The following is a 17296-nucleotide window of genomic DNA, read 5'->3' on the forward strand; positions in this document are numbered from 1 at the left end:
GCATTAAGCTTGATGCACAGCTAGGAACAGAGGAACGGGGTTAATCCATTCCCAAAATGCATCAGGAAGAACTACACAAAGACTATCAGGTTATGCAGTAGAACAAATGGAGAGGAGAAGGAGATTGAAGAATGCAAAGACAAAGAATGGAGAATTCCCCCTCAATCTGAGACAAGCACTAGGAGAGGGAAGAAGTGTTTTCTTCCAAAAAGCTAAGGAGGATATCATTGCATTTATGAAGGGGGAGATGGTTAGCCTCACTTTGAAGAGGAAGCAATGTAACTTAGAGAATTCAGATAAATTACTTGATATTTTCACAGTGTGATGGACTCCCTATACAGCTGTGAGCTGGGTTAATCGCCAGTCATTTGATAGGCTGCTAAGGTTGACTTGGTCTTGTTTTGGAAATCTAGGCTACTAAAAAGAAGTACACAGGCACAATTTCAATGATTGTCAGTGTCTGGCTTGACACATGGTCTGGATTGTAAAGATCCTATGTATGACTCCAATGTAGGAATTGATCCTGTCCCAGAGGTCTAGATCTCTGCCACACTCCAAGTTCATCAATCTGAACATGCAGAGCTCTTTTATCCCTACTCACCTACAAAAAGCAGGAAATGGTAGCAAGATAATCACAGAATTCACATATTAAAATGCTCTAGAGTTTGTGACTGTCAGAAAGCTAGTAATTAGTAATTAAAGCCATTATTTAGATCTTATTGCCTTATTATATAAGAGTACAGTAGAAGAGTTTTTATACTGGTGGGTAATTCCCCACACGACAGCAAACAAGAAGTAGATAAAGGCAAAGTTCTCAGGTCCTAAATCGTCTAATGCCGCCCTCATTTCCGGTATAAATATCCAGGTTTTTGTTTCTAGTTCAGTGAGTGCAATTTCTTACAGGTCTTAAGCACTGAAGTAAATGCTGATGAGGATAAAGAGTGAATGGCTCAGAGATTTCTTTTTTTGGACTTGTAACACTTCCATTTGTGCAGTAGGAGCAGTTTATTTAGCCCCAAGTCTGTACCACACTACCACTGTAGTAAATGCCCAGCTCGGCCTCTTGCAACATCAACACATTTTCTTTCTTGGTATCTGAGACCTCCACAGCTCAATGTCTTCATCTAGTGGTCGGTAGTAAAACTGAAACTTGAAAACTGGGACTCAACCCAAAATGACAGGGCAAAGAGATTTTCAACCCTAGTGCTTTGACTCTGGTTGTAAACAGCCAATGTAAACATTTGGGGAGAATTAGGAGGTGTGGCTTTGTTAAAGTGGGTGTGGCCTTTTTTCAGGAGTTGTGTTGCTGGGAAAGGGGTGGTGGTTAAAGCTTTCAAAATCCCAAACAAGGCAAAGTCCCCTGTTCTCTCTGCTGCCTGCAGATCAGGATGTGAAGTTCTCAGAAACTGCTCCTAGGCCGTGCCTGTCTGCTTCCCGCCATAGTGAACCCTCTGAAACTGTAAGCAAGCCCACAATGACTTTGTTCTATACGAGTTGCTTTGTTCATATTGTTTCACAGCAACAGGACCGTAACTAAGACAGTTCCCATCCTGCTGTTCGCCTTACATATGACTTCTGTATTACTGAAAGTCAAATAAAGTAGAATAGCTCCTCTGTTTTGCTCACTGTTGAGCCCAAGGTGCTTGGCACGCAGTAGGTACTCAAGATATACTTGTTGACGAGATGAACAAACGAGTAACCAAATAAGAAACAACCATCATACAAAAGATCAATCAAACAAAAACAAAAACAAGCAGGAATAATAATGAAAGAAAATGATTGCAGTCCCAGGATTCATTTAAGCAATATAATTTCTATACAGTTAATCCATCCTTAGTACCATTCTGTAAATGGTGAAGAAGACACACAGCCACTATAGTGGAGACAAAGAACAAAGTCCTCTCCTAATATCATTGTGCCACCCATATGTGCATGGGTATGGGGTGCTCCTGGCAAGTACTCCAGGACATTTTCAGGTTAGTTCTAAGTCCTGGATGTCTGGGCTCTCTGAAATGCAAGGTGTCTGCAGCAATATGGACTCAGATTCTGCCTCTAGAGGTCAGCCAAGAGCAATAGCAATAAGGCTCTGCGTTTAGGGAGTCTTTGATAGCCCTGACCAACAACTCAAAAGATGGTTTATACCGTGCGGTGCTGCTGCTTTGGTTAGGTGAACTTTGACTCTTAGAGGAAGCATTATCAGACCAGATGGGAAAGAGGTATTTAAACCAATACTCAGACTTCCACAATTACAGGTATTTGTAGGTAGAGAGCTAGTAGTATGAGTCCTTAATGACTTTTTCAGCCATCCTTACTGTTATTTTACCCTCCTCCTTCTGGATTTATCACCCTACATACACACAGTAATTACAGTGCTTCCATTTTTCCCATTTCCCACATCAAATCATTTCACCCTACAATTGATTCCCCTCTCTATGGCCCTGTGGCCCCTTCACTCAGCAATGGCCCCTTTCAACTTTCCTTATTTGTAGAATTACTCCAGTAATATGTGTTCGTGAGTAAATTTTGAAAGTCTATATGTCCAGCTAAACTGTGGCTTGATTCTGTTTTCCCTTTTGGAAGTTTTTTGTTTTGTTTTGTTTTGTTTTGTTTTGTTTTTTTGTGGTGGGGGGGTATTTGTCATTTCAGGCTTTTTTGTTTTGTTTGTTTATTGTTTTGTTTTGTTTGCTTCTAAACAATGATCTTCCCCCATTTGACTTTCTTACTAAATATAGGTGTCTGCCATGGAAAATCTCCCATAGTTCCTCCGTTAAGAAAAGCCCGTGATTCCCTAGTGGTTAACCCTTTCCCTAACCAGCCGTTGCTCATTTGGTTAATAGTCTGGTGCATCAAGGACTTGACCTTTCAGGACACTCTCATCTTCCCCTCAGCCCTCTTCCTCCTCTGTTAGGCACCTCCTCCTTCTGGTTCTCCACACGGGTGGCCAGAGCTGCTCTGACCCTACTGTCAGTTTGAAACTGCCAGTTCCAGAGCACAGTGCAAGACCAAGGTGCAAACAGGGTGAGAAGGAAGTGAAGACTACCCGAGGGAAGGTTCTGAGAGGCCTGATGGGAAACTGTCTGCAGAGGACAACCAGGTGAGCTCACTCCCTGAGAGCAGAGGCCTGAGCCAGAGGTGAAAGAGAAGACAAGGGCAGCTCTAGGGGTGAATGGACTAGGAAAGGGGTGTGACAAGAATTCAGTCCCTCCTGAGCCATCCACCATGTGGCATCCTTAGAGGTTTCCACACATACAGACAAAGCCAACATAAGAATAAGTGAAACGAGAGAAAGATCTCATTAAAGGAGGACTCCTGTCCATCTAAGAAATGAAGCAACTGTCCTGGGCTGGGGCAAGGCATCCTTTCTTGGGTCCTGGACATTCCTGAATAAGTTATAAGTGGCCACCCTTTCGGGGAGTCTTTACAAATTTAAGATAAACAGCACATTTCCTGCTGTGGTGAGGCTGCAGTTAGTACACTTATAAGTGGGTTAAGGGAAAGGTCATGTCTCTAGGGAGAGGACTTGCCTTCATGTTCCTGGACTTTGGTCTCCTCATTTTAAATGGAAAAAATAGTATAATCCTACCCAGAGGTTCCAAGTGTAGATGGTGGCACCATAGTCCCTGACAGAGAAGGTCTCAGTGATTGGGAACTACTCTCAATTTCCAGAGCAATATTTTCATTTGTTCAAAGAGAACACGTGTAAAAGAAAATACGATCACACAAAAGAAGGGAACATCTATGGTATAAAGTCAGGTGATCTATAAAGTGTAAGCTGGCGGGGTGGGGGGTCTTCCTTGCTGCCTTGGTCTTAGATAGTATATAAAAGGAAACATAGAAAAATGAGGTCTTGCAAAATGCTGCTTACCCAAAGGAAACTTGGGTGTATTCAAGTCCTTTCCTGAGAGCCAGTATTTGCCCTGGACTCTCCCAACCCTCCTCTGCCTTCTAGTAGCCTTAATAAGATTATGAATGGCTGCCCTTATATCTCCCTGTAAAATCCTCTAAACCACAATTGCTTCCTATTTTCTGCTCACTGCCTTGTGAATTCCTGGTTTCTGCCTTTGTTTCTGGCACACAGTGCTAGACAGATGACTGGAAGCATTCCTAAGGAGAGAGAAAGTAAAATGAAGATAAGGTATAGATGAGGAAACAGTGATCAATGGCACACACGCGCTTTTGTGTCTCAGAACTTTGCTGTGGGGTTAAGTGTTGTAACACCTATGTGTATTTACTACGAAAAGATGGAAAGTATAGAAATACAGGCAGAAGAAGGTGATATGAGCTGGTAAACACACTTCTAGTTACAGCTTTATACCCACAGTCTTTATTTTAGCCCCTATATCCTACAGTCACTTGTATTTCTTTCTCCTAAGAGCCAGTATGCCTTCAATTAATTTTTGATGGAGGTTTAGTGTATTTTGTTTCTGAAGTAAAAAGCTGTTTGTATTTCTAATGGGTTTTTCTCATAAATATTGCAAAAATTAAAATTTTTTCTAGTCTTTGGTTAGATTTTTATTATCTGTGTTTATTACATTTTAAAGATGATCGAATTCATTCTGGAAACCCCTTAGGTTTATTTCTCTGCACTCACTCCTAGTAGTCTTTTCTTACCAACTCATACACCCGGTTCTTTTGTGTGTGGTTTATTAGTTTTTATTTAGTCTTATACATCAATGCATGGTTCAGATATGATTGTATCCCTAAATAGTTACCCAGTTGCTCCAGCATCCCCCTTCCTGTGTTGGCATCTGTGCTCCATCTTTCTTCTGTTATCCCTGTAGGCACATTCCTTTCTGTGTCTCTGCAGATCAGAGGATAGAAAATATCTCTTCCTCACAGGAAGTGCCCAAGGTCTTAGAGAAAAGCGTTTTCTCAAAGGAAACCCAGGCTTTCCCCCTTCTTGGTTGTATATCCTCAAACAAGTTGCCTAAATTTTGTCCCCATATTCCTTGTTAATAAATAAGAGGACAATAGTATCAACCGATGGACTTGTTCTGGAACTGAATGAAATACCACACATAAAAAGACTGGTGCATACTAAGAAATACTCACCAATTTTATTTCTTCATATTCTCAATTTCCAGCAAATGGGGGAAAAAGTTTAAACAGAAATCCAATCCAAACAGTGAATGACTTTTTTGTCTCTATTTTATTCTTTCCTTCCCTTTCTATCTATCCCTTGTTTTCTGGATTTCTGTGAAAGGTGCTAACTCACTGAACAGGGCCACAGGCCCTGGATCCTCAGTGAATAAGAGAAGGAGCAGAGAAGCCCAGGGAGAGCCCTATGAGGTGGTATTTTCAGGCTGATGAGGATTCTCAGGAATGTTTCATCAAAGCATCATAGGTGGACTGTTCCTTGTAGTGATAAAGATGTTAGATCTGAAACCGGCAGTGTCCCATGCTTCAGAAGGGAACATTCATAGATGGCAGGGCAATGAAGGAAATGCTAAGGTGATTCAGGATTGCACATAAACAAAAGAAACAAAAAAGTTGGGAGAAACATAAAACTGCAATGGGGATTGTGGAAGGGAACACTTGGTCCATTTCTGACATTTAAATCTTAGGTGGCAGCTGGACATGCAGGAAACGCCTTGGAATCTGAGACTCCAAAATGCCAAGGGAAGAACATGCAGGTAAGAGTACACAGCTCCCCAGGAAGAAAGAGTTAGCAGGGCTGAGGCTACACATTCCCCACAGCTGAGGCCCCGTGCCATCCATTGTCGTAGTGAGCATGTGAAGGATAGACAAGAAGACTTCCTCACATTGAACAGAAGACACGTTGCTATTCTAAGAGCCTTGTGTATCCTTGGCAACAGGAAATCAGATGCGTAAGTCCCTGGTACAACTTGAAATAAAGATCTGAAATCCTGTTGCTTCTTTGTTTGTGGAATAATATACCTTTGTGCTCAAATCTCTACCTTAGCTTTGTCATATTAAGCCTTGAGCTTCTATTTCTGAACTAAATGCACTCTCCCATGTCATGATGTTGAAAGGCTTGTGGAGAGCTGCTTGTATATAAGCCAGTGCTGCAAATCTACTACAATGTTATGCATTTATGTATCCTTCCTGGGTGGCCTTTTGAGTACCCACTCTTAGGGAACAACGAAGGAAAGAACCTTGTAATGTACTAGTACCTAAGGGCTAAGAATTTCAATTTGTGGCAAAGCCTATTGTTCTGTGACCTACAGAAGTTGGCAGGAGTGTTCACAGTGTTCCAGGAGGTACATTTGAGAGGACCTAAAAACCAAACCAAAAATCCAAGACTGTGTTAGAGGCAGGGACCCAAAGGTCCTTCCCATCAAAGGCTGCATTTCTTCAGTGCTAGCTGAGAATTATGTATTTTAAGAGGTGCCATTGACCATCTATTTAAGCACATATACCACATGATGGAAATAAAAGAAAAGAATGGGGGAATAATAGGAATAATAGTGTGTGTGTGTGTGTGTGTGTGTGTGTGTGTGTGTGTGAGAGAGAGAGAGAGAGAGAGAGAGAGAGAGAGAGAGAGAGAGAGAGAGAGAGAGATCATAGACTTGAAGACAGTAAGCCTTATGAGAAGAGAGGTATAGGTGCCTGGGACTGTTGGCATCTATATGATGTCACAGAGATTTGTCTTTGCAATCCATAGTCACAACACAGCTTTTCCTGTGCTACCCTTCCTAGGGGAATTCCAGGGCTAGCTCACTGGCAGGCACATCTTTAGATGCCTCTTTCCAGCTCTCTTGAATATTTTATAGTCAAGCTACCCAAACTCAAACCAAACACACATATTAAAATGCAAGACTGAATTGCATGGGGCTGCATGAAAGGAGAACAGCTCACAAATCGCTTTTACCTATCATCGCCTTTGTATTATCCATACAGCTTCACAAAGTAGACTATATACCCTCATTTTACAAATTAAGAAGTTGTGGCTCAAAATGTTTAAAAATATGGATCCAGTAACTCAAAACTCAAACCATTCCCTTCTCTTTCGCTTCCTTATTCCCTTAATGAACCTGCTCTCTACACATCAATCAGACTCAGGAGTTTCCCTATGATGTCTTTTAACAGAAGAGGAAGGTGAAAGCAAATGGTTTACAGGGAACAAAGTACACCAAGGGTGACCTAAGGAAGAAAGAACAATGGCTGTGTCCTACATTCCCAAAGTCTCTGATATCACATAAAACCCAGATGCCACCAAAGTATTCACCCAAACTGGTAGTCTCTCCCATGGCCACAGGTTACAGCCAGCCTGTCCTGGGCTGCTCTTTTGGGGAAACTACTTGGGAAGTTTGCTGGGGGCACATTTTTGTATGGTATTTTCCAAATGTCTTTATAGAACCCAACTGGTACCTGTAGTGCATTACAGGGGGATTTTATAATCAACCATAAGGATGTTAGCTATACCACCAATTTGGAAAGAATCATAGAAAGCTAGACATCATCCTACATGTCTGACTTCAGAGTCAGCTTTCCATCTTCTACCAAAAAAAGCACAAGCCTTCTTATGTAGCTATACATCTGAGTTTGGGTGGTAGATCAGATGGTCTTCCATTTTGGTGGCTGTGCCCGCAGATACTCATATCTCCATCAGATATTATATCAGAGAGGGTAGAATATACTGGTGAAATAAACCATGATGGAGTGGATGAATAATATAGTTTCCAACTTTGTGAAATCCACATGTTAGTGTCAGAAGGAGATGGTCATGTAATCAGTCCATTACGGTAGAAAGTAGGTAGTATTGATTAGAGAGAACTCAGTCATATCTAAAAATGTGCCTGCAGGTGAGGTATGTCTGGAGTTCTCTCAGAAAGGGTAGCACAGAAAAATCTGTATCATGACCATGTGACCATGAATTAGAGAGACACATGTCTGTGACATCGTAGGGGTGTCAGCAATGTCAGTGCCTGTCTTTTCATGAGGCCTACTGTTCTTGAGTCTATGATTTCTTTCTCCCTTATCCCCCATCCTTCTATTTTATTTCCATTGTGTCATATATGGGCTTTAATAGCTGGCCCAAACAAAATGGTTTCTCAAATATCTACAGGCTTGTACCTTGGTTTTCTGGAGATAACTCCATTGCAGATATTCAAGTAAATCACTAGAATTGTGAGTTTTAAAACATTTTCTTTCCCTTACTAGTAATATTGAAAGGATTTATCCCTTGTTAGAAATTGTCAGTATCAGCCAGGCAGTGGTGGTGCACGCCTTTAATCCCAGCACTTGGGAGGCAGAGGCAGGTGAATATCTGAGTTTGAAGCCAGCCTGGTCTACAGAGTGAGTTCCGGAACAGCCAGGGCTACATAGAGAAACCCTGTCTTGAAAAACCAAAACAGAAAAATAAAAAAGAAAAGAAAAGAAAAGAAATTGACAGTGTCATAGACCTGTGTCCAATTCACCTAGTAAGGACAACAACAAAGGGAAAGAAGTCAAAGCTTAAGAAACCAGGCTCACTGACTTCCGATTATCTCTCTCAGATATTTCAGGAGCTGGAGTTGTCACATCGTTGAAGGATGCTCCTGCCTTCCTTGGTAAGTAAAGTGTTGCTCTAAGGAGTTAATTCCCTACCTTTGTATTCTATGTGGGACTTGTACCTGTAAGCTTCTTCCTCTTTGTGGCTACACCCAAGCCTGGTACCAAGCTGAGATACAGTCACCTAGAAGCAGTCAAGGAAACAGCTCCTGGTGTGTGGTGAGAATAGAGAATAATTGCTTCATGGGTGGTGGCTTCTTCTCACAAATGTAAACCTCAGATGCAAGAATGAAACTGCTCACTAATACTGAGAGCATTCACATTGTAAGTCCCTTGTATAGGAGTACATATTTCTGTCCTTTGCATGGAGAATATGCACTGCAGGTGATAATGTATTGCCCAACCTGAGACTCTCTGGGAGAGTAAAAGGATTGCTAACTGTAGCTAAGTGATTGATAATGACATTAAGTAGTCTTAGCATTTCAGATTTGTGGCCATCCTTATAGCAACTGTGTCTTTGTCCACCAGATGACAATGGGCTTTCAACATATTTCTAGGGGGACTTCTGTACAGTGTACTCTACTGGAAAGTGTTTGGTTTTCTGCTTGTGTGATCACAGGTGAGGCTTGGGGCTGAAAAATGCCTGCTCCTTCATTTGCACAGTAAAAACAAAAATGGAAGTTTGAGTCAGAAATATTCCCCAAAACTGTAGCCTCTTGACACCACATATGTAAAGATCACATATTTCAAACTGGAGGTAAGTGAAGGAGGGAGAAAGGAAGATATTTCTGTTTAACATCATCATATATTTTCCCTCTTACTCTTTCATTCCTATGTGCTGGAAGAAGTATTATAAAAGCATAGCATCTACCGCAGATTGAAAGTGACGTTTCATAGTATAATGTTTTGAGAGCTTCAAAATATTGTGATGACCCATCTACATTCCTTTCTTACAGGAAAAACGTAAGCACATTTAAAGCCAGACAAGAGTCTCCAAAGCAAAGTGAGTCACCATTTCCCCATCATTTTTACTTCTGATGCACATATATTTCTAAAACATCCTTTCTCTATGCTTCTCATAGCCAAGTGAGCATAGCCCTACTGTAAACCTACACACAGTACTGCAATTCATCCAGTTTCCTGTTTATTTGTTGTTGTCTGTTTGTTTCTATTAGACTGTGCTCTCATTGAAGCAGGGAATGATTTATTGACCTCCATAGTCCCCAATCAATGCCTAATTTAGAAATTGAAGGAAATAACTAGCAACAAGTACGCCAGCCAGAGCACAGGGAGCCAGTTCAACGTTTTGGTCCTCTCCTTAAGAGCAACATGGAGGAATGGAGAAGTTTTTCAAAAGATGAGGGATAATCAGATTTGAATTAAAGGGATCATCCAGCCCAGTGGCAGAACCCTTGGTAGGAAGTCCTGCCAACAGACCTCTCACAAAGCTGTGGGGGCAGATCAGTGCTGAGTTAAAATCACATGACTTGGTGAGTGGTTGGAGAGTAGCAGTGAATACAAAAGAGAGAGAATAAGGAGGTGTGGGTATGAGAATGCGTCCTAGCATTTTCAAAGAAAATCTTGTCTTTCTCTCACTGGGTTTAAAGTGGAGAGTATAGCTTACCCATGCACTGAGTCTCTGTGTTTAGAAGGAGCTCTGTGGGTATTTAGTGAAGCCCCGAGTGGTCCCAGCCTGTGCTCTTTCATCCCAAGGTCCCAACAAATCCCAATTTCCATCAAAAGAAAACACAACAGAAATAAGGCCACTGGTGCAAAAATTCAGAGACCTTCCTTCTAGTGACAATCAGTGAAGTCCCATATGGCCATAAAAGCTTGCAGTGATGTGAGTATTAGGAGACATATAAACCCATAAACCATGTGATACTGCTATCGGTGAACAGCTCTGCCTCCCTTCTTTTCTGTTTATTCTGCTTGGATGCCAGGCATGGGAAGTGTGCCTCTGCTCTGTGGCTGAAGCCAGTCAGTTTGGAGAAATGATATTTTGAAAAATTGCTTTGCTTCCACAGAAACATAGATGTTAAGCATCCAAGCTCCCTGTTCTGAAAACTTCCCTCAAGCAGCAGTCCCTATGCTACCACCATCCTATATTATATATTAGAAAGAATACTCTCCTAGCTACTGTGTGGGATTCTCATGCTGTCTTGTACATTCTCTGCCTAGCCTTGAGAACATGCTTGCTTCTGGTGAGTCTGCCTCCCTAGTGTGTTTTACCAAGTAGGTACACAATGAGCATTACATGAGGAAAGAGAAGAGAAGGAGTGTGATGTACTGCCTAAAGATGCACCAAAAGTACCTTCCTTTACTAGACTTAGCAGCCTGAGCAAGCTATACTATGGCTTGTTCAGGCTGTCCTATGACTCTTAGGAATTGACTATAGACTTCTGTAGATGGCTCCAGCTGTCCCTTGGTTGTCTGGCTGCATACATCTAAGCCCCAACCCCTGGAGTCTCTTCCTAACCTGTGATTCATTGAATATATTTTCTTTCTGCAGATGAAGGGATGACTTCAGCTCCCGTTCAGGTAATAAGATCCCTTCTGATCCTAAACTGGAAGAACCCTGTAAAATGCCAGGGCTAGAACCCAATGCCATTTGCAGTGCCCGGTGGCAGAAATATCAGCTCTTCTGTCACATAACTTGTAGGAGGGTGCTAACATTTGCCATGCACTTTGTTGATGACAGGCTATGTTGAGCTTTTGACAAGCATCTCATGTAACTGTCACAACAACCCATATCATTGTATCACAGTAGTGCTGTGTCCTCTGACTTCAAAGAAGCAAACTATAAAAGATGAAGTTATATTCTCCAAAGCCACACAGCTAGCTGGAAGATGCCAGAGCCAACACCCAGGCTCACTCTAATATCCATGTGATTTCCACTGAACATTACTGCCTCTCTTGAGATTTCACTATTAATGAAACCTTCTCTCAAACTAATGATATTCTGCAATAGGGAGCCTGTGAGTGCAGTGCAGTTTGTAGAGAGTGCTTAGCTATCATGCAGGAAGCTCTATGATCCCCAGCACAGCATAAACTAGGTATGGCGACACGCATACTTCCGTGGTCCTCATAAGATAAAAATAAGAGAAACAGAAGTTCAAAATCATCTTCTGCTACCTTTTGAATGGGATACAGGAGACTTTGTCCCAAAAGAATAACAATGTCTTGATGAGTAATTAAATGTTATCCAAGCACAACCAATGTTCAAAGATGCTGGGATGTATACAGTATGATTAAGGGTCACTTTGGAACACAGGAATAGGGGAGGCACTAAGCCAGCTATGTACTTTGGATGACATGGACTCTCTATCATCTAGTCTAGTGTTTGGAATGTCCTTGCAGCCATTTAGGCAAGATGACCAAGGAATGGAGAAAGCGGTGGTGGTGGAAGTCAGAATTACCCCCATCAGGTCTGTGTATAAACAGTGAAGTATAAATAGAGTGAAAAGAGGCCAGATCTTTACAGTGCCTTTCCTTTGACCTGCAGGACAATGCTAATGAGACCTACGCTGAAGAGTTGTGCTACATCCTTGTGGATCACAATGCTGTCAGGGAAAGGCCATCAGCAAACCCTGCTGAGGGGTTCTATGAGAATGTCTCTAACAAGGCTGAGAGACACAGAGAGTCTTCAAGAGGAACAGAGACTGAGTATTCGGTTCTCCGTTTCCCTTCTACCCCTCAGCCCTCACTTCCTGCAGAAGATGAATATGAACTTCTTGTGCCCAGCAGATTCTCTTCACGTGCTGTTCAACAGCCACAGCCACTTACAGCCCCCTATGAGACCCACTTTTCTCATCTACAATGAAGTGACTAGGTTAGAGTTTGTTTAGCACTGACAGATAAAAGTAGGAGTTAGGGACTCTAGGTGAAGTAGTCATGGGTCACGGAGATCCTTAGCTTATTTCTTCTGAAGGAACTGGGCAGGGCAGACTCTGCAAACCACAAAGCCTCTCACAGTCTGACAATAGCCATTCAAAAATTAGTCAACTGTCTTGAGCATCGCATTGAAAACAGGAGTGACCACCTTTGTTTCTAAGTGCTGTTAAAAATAATCTGTGGTCGGAAGGGCTGCCGGAATTGACACTGGGGTATACCACAAAGGGCTCTGCTCTTCTCACTAAATTCTTATGAATTATCCCCACAACTGTACTCTGCATTCAGGGGCAGCTTACTCATCATGTTCCATGACCCCAGAGAAAATCCCTCATCACTGTTAAGTTCCAGCTCAGCACCACTAGCTATGGCAACCAGCGATATTCCTTTTATTCCATGGGTCTAAGATGTGTCCTTTACGCAGTGTCCTTGGCCTCATGGTGCCCATGACTTAGAATTTACTGTACAGTCATTAATATAATTTTAAACTATATATTTAAACTTTGAGTTTCTTGTCAGAATTGTCTTTCTCTTATCTATGGTGCAGGAAAACATTCTCAGAACCTCCTCCACACTAGACAAGTGATCTGCCATAAAGAGACAGCTCAAACACCGCCACATTAATCTCAGTAGAACCACCATAGTGTCAGAGACTGTATGTGGAAAGTTTCTGGAGAGATTTTAACCCCATTATCTTTTTTTTTCCCCTGAGAGAAAATTGTTTGCCTCCTGATACATTATCGGCATTAGTGGCAGAACTTTTTTTTGTTTGTTTGTTTTTCTGAGTGAGGTTTCTCTGTATAGCCCTGTCTGTACTGGAACTCACTCTGTAGACCAGGCTGACCTCAAACTCAGAAATCCACCTGCCTCTGCCTCTGTCTCCCAAGTGCTGGGATTAAAGGCATGCGCCACCACTGCCCGGCTAGTGGCAGAACTTTATTTCAGCTTCCAAGTCAGTGTTGCTGGTGTGTACTCCATATGATACAGTAAATTTCTCCATAAATGGTCCAGCATGCATGACATGTGCACATGGGAGAAGTGAGACATATCTCTTCTCTGTGAGCACCCCTCTCTGACTCCAGTCTTTATTTTCCATCACTGTTTTCTTTGGAATTTCTGGAATCATGTCTATGCTGTGTTAGCCAATTATGTACAACCTACTGACTGACCCAATCTAACCCACCAGTTGTTTTTTTGTAGATAAGTGTTTATTGAAACACAGCTGCACTGATTTGTCTACATACTATCTATGGCTGCTCAAGCATAGTAAAATGGATTTGTGACACAGACCAGAGGCATTACAAAGCTAAATATATCTGTAATTTAACCTAGTCTAGATAATAATTTTGCAGACCTCTGCCTTAAAAGTCACCGTTTGAGATAAATTGGAGAGGATTACATTTGATTATTGCCACACCCATTATGAGCAGAGACCAATGAACTGACAGGAAAATATTAAACCACAAAGGAGATGAGCAAGACTAAAACAATTACTAGCAAATGAGACTATTTGTACATTCACACCTGCATCCGCAAGGTGTTGTTTTATTTACCTCACGGCCACTGTCCTAATTTCAGGGATGCTAAAATGTCAAGATGTTTGTTGAGATGAGTTTGGAAGGTAATATTTATTTAATTACTGTTTTGTTATCAAAGATGAGTAACTTTTTACTTAAAATGCCCCAAGGCATTAGGGAGGTAGCTCAGTACTAGAGTCCTTGCCTAGCATGTACAAAGCATACAGAGACAGAGAGACAGAGAGACAGAGAGACAGAGAGACAGAGAGACAAAGAGACAGAGAGACAGAGAGACAGAGACAGACAGACAGACAGAGAGAGGGGGGAGGGAGAGAGAGAGAGAAAGCACAAAACAGGCCAAGTGCCCACTAAGAGGAAATGCAATGGCTTAAGGTCTTTTGGGTGACTTTGCTGAGACACAAACCAGTTGGTCACCTTCAGCTAAAGAGCTAATAAGATTTCAGTACCTTGGTCTCCATTAACTTCTTTTCTTTACAGATATCTTTCATCCAGAAGCCTAAGTGCAGTGTTTGGCCAGAAGTCACTTGGGTTCAAAGGATGTGTTCACGGACATAAGAAATGCTGTATAAAACGTAGCACGTGGCTTGTGGGGGAAAAAAGTGTAGGCTAGAGATTGGTTCAAACTTAGTTTCCTTTCACGTTCCTTTCAGCCCGATCCACATACTTACAGGCTCAATCTACTGCACTCATACATTGGAGGGCTGCATCTGATATATAATCATCCATTCTAGTTTGCTTTATACATTGGAGGGCTGCATGTGATATATAATTATCCATTCTAGTTTGCTTTCAGCTGCTTGAATAAAACAATGACCAAAAGCTAGCTGGAGAAGAAAGGGTTTATTTGACTTACAGTCTATCATAGCAGGAGATTGAGGTAGGATCTGAAGTGGAGGTCATGGAGAAATGCTACTTATTCTCCGTGGCTCTCTTAAGTTTTCTTTGTTATACAATCCAGGGCCATCTGATCAGGGAGGTGGCACTGCAGTTGTCTTTGCCCTCCCATATCAATCTTGATCAATCAAAAGGATGCCCCATAGAAACACCCACAGGTCAATCCAATGGAGTAGGTTGCTAAACTGATGTTCCCTCTTCCCAATTTTGTGTCATTGATTTAAAAAAAACAAAACAAAACAAAACAAAAACCCTCACTATTTTATCACCTATCATAGACCCTGAGGATAAATGACAGTAAAGAACAGAGAGAAGAAACAGAAGTCTTTTAAAGCGTGTGGAGAAAGACATGCTGCTGCCACAAGTGGTTAGAGCCCCCATGTTCCCTCCAGCAAGGCAGAAATCAAACATGTGGCTCTATGCTAGAACTCTATGCTAAATCTTTGTGGCAGATAGGCAGTGGAAATATTCCCAGTATGATACAAAAAGCTATATTTGTTTGCACTTCGTTCTGTAGAGTATTACCTGACCCCAAAAGCCAATGCTTTTTTTTTTCTTTTAAAATCAGGGCCTTACTAAGGCTAAACGCTTAGACCAAGAAGCATGTTCACATGGTAAAATTAGAGGATTACACATCAGCCATGTTTCTAGATTAAAGAGCTGTCAGGGGTGTCTCAAAGCATCTGCTATGAGTGCAAATGAGATACCTTGGTGAGGGAAATACTTACTGAGCAAACATGACAACCTGGATTTGATCCCAGGACCCTGGATTTGAAGGAGAAAACTGATTTCTGAAAGTCGTCCTCTGATATCCATATTCACACATAAACATATACAAACAGCCCATAAATGATAAATGAAATTTAAATTTTAAGTCTACTGTGTTGTTTATGATATTATGTGTCAATCAAAAAAATATACCAATAAATTTTAAAAAATCTTATCAAAAAAGTCCTATGAAGTGGACTCAGCATATTGCTGTGGTTTGAATGTAAAATGTGCCATAGTCCCTGGGCAGTTGGTCCCCTGCTGGCGACAGTTTAAGGAGGATACAGGGTCTTTGGGAGTATGGCCTACCTAGCAGATTCTCGGAGTGGGGCAATAATTCTATGCTATCTGCTCTAGCTCTGGCTGGAACCACCTGTTTCCTAATCGGCCAGGGTGTGAATGTCCTTGTCACAAGCTCCCACCACCACAGACTGAGTTGCTCCAGTTATCATGCGGTCTTCCATAATGGACTGTGCCCCCCCTGGAATTCTGGGTCAAAATAAGCCTCATCCCACTTGCTGCTTGTGTCAGATACTGTTGACGAGAAAACATGTTTTTGCATAGCATATAAAATACCTCCAATTTCATAGCAGGTATTGCCTCCAAACACTGCCACAGTACTCCAACTTTGTCCTATGGTATAGATAGGGTGGATGTTATTCAGCACCATACTTACTGAGGAGGTATTGGTAGTGGATAGCTGCAAAATGGGTCAGGGGTCATTCTTTCTGTAAGATGTAGTGTCTGGTAGGTTTCCCCATGCTTCAGTGGATGCCCCACATAAATACACATGAGGACAGCTCTAACTGGACTTCATAGGGTTGTGCAGTCTTGCAGAAAGTATACATCAATGCAGGTGTGTGTGTGTGTGTGTGTGTGTGTGTGTGTGTGTGTGTACTGTTCCAGGGGGTTAGTAATGCAACCCTTCACTTAAAGAATCCTGGTTCTTCACCAACCAAAAAATATACATGGGCTGGACCTAGGCTTCCCTGCACATATGTAACAGACATGTAGCTTGGTCTTCATGTGGGTCTGGAACAACTGGAATGGGGGGAGGGGTGCTTCTTTTTATATTTGTAACTTGAAAGAGTAAATTAGAAACTCAGTCTCAACTTTCTTTCTCAAGAACTAGGATTCTTTTTTTCAATCTTTCTCTGTCTTTCTCTCCCTCCCTCCTCCCTCTCTTTCTTTCTTTCTTTCTTTCTTTCTTTCTTTCTTTCTTTCTTTCTTTCTTCCTTTCTTTCTTTCTTTCTATCCCAAAAGCTGTTGCCTGCATGTGAGATATGTTCTCATAGCTGGACTGCCTTGTCTGGCCTCAGTGGGAGAGGAAGCCCCTAGCCTCACAGAGACTTGGTGTGCCAGAGGAGAAGGGGAGGAGGAATGGAGGAAGGATTGTGGGAGGGGGTGACCAGGAGCAGGGCAGTGATTGGAATGTTAAGTGAATAAGAAAAAAAGAAAGAAAGAAAAAGAAAGAAAGAAAGAAAGAAAGAAAGAACAAAAGAAAGGGAGGGAGGAGGGAGAGAGAGAGGTGGAGAAAGATTGAAAAAAAGAATCCTAGTTCTTGAGAAAGAAAGTTGAGACTGAGTTTCTAATTTACTCTTTCAAGTTACAAATATAAAAAGAAGCACCCCTCCCCCCATAGGGCTTCAAACAGTACACAGATAAAATGGAGAGGTCTACAGTACGAGCCAGGCAGCCTTTGTGGTTTCCGCTCACATTCATATTAGCACCTATAAATAAACTATGATTCT

General features: G+C 41.8%; 1 protein-coding gene across 1 annotated transcript; it reads left to right on the plus strand.

Annotated features, from left to right (window-relative positions):
* Positions 1–2920: 2920 nt before the first annotated feature.
* Gcsam (germinal center associated signaling and motility) lies at positions 2921–14706 on the plus strand. Its single transcript, XM_031364002.1, has 6 exons — positions 2921–3094; positions 5565–5633; positions 8460–8513; positions 9411–9457; positions 10967–10995; positions 11960–14706. Exons 1-6 carry the CDS (start codon positions 3066–3068, stop codon positions 12275–12277), a joined length of 546 nt encoding a protein of 181 aa, XP_031219862.1. The 5' UTR covers positions 2921–3065; the 3' UTR covers positions 12278–14706.
* Positions 14707–17296: the final 2590 nt, after the last annotated feature.

This window comes from Mastomys coucha, unplaced genomic scaffold (assembly GCF_008632895.1).
Source record: "Mastomys coucha isolate ucsf_1 unplaced genomic scaffold, UCSF_Mcou_1 pScaffold12, whole genome shotgun sequence".
In the NCBI taxonomy this organism is placed as follows: Eukaryota; Metazoa; Chordata; class Mammalia; order Rodentia; family Muridae; genus Mastomys; species Mastomys coucha.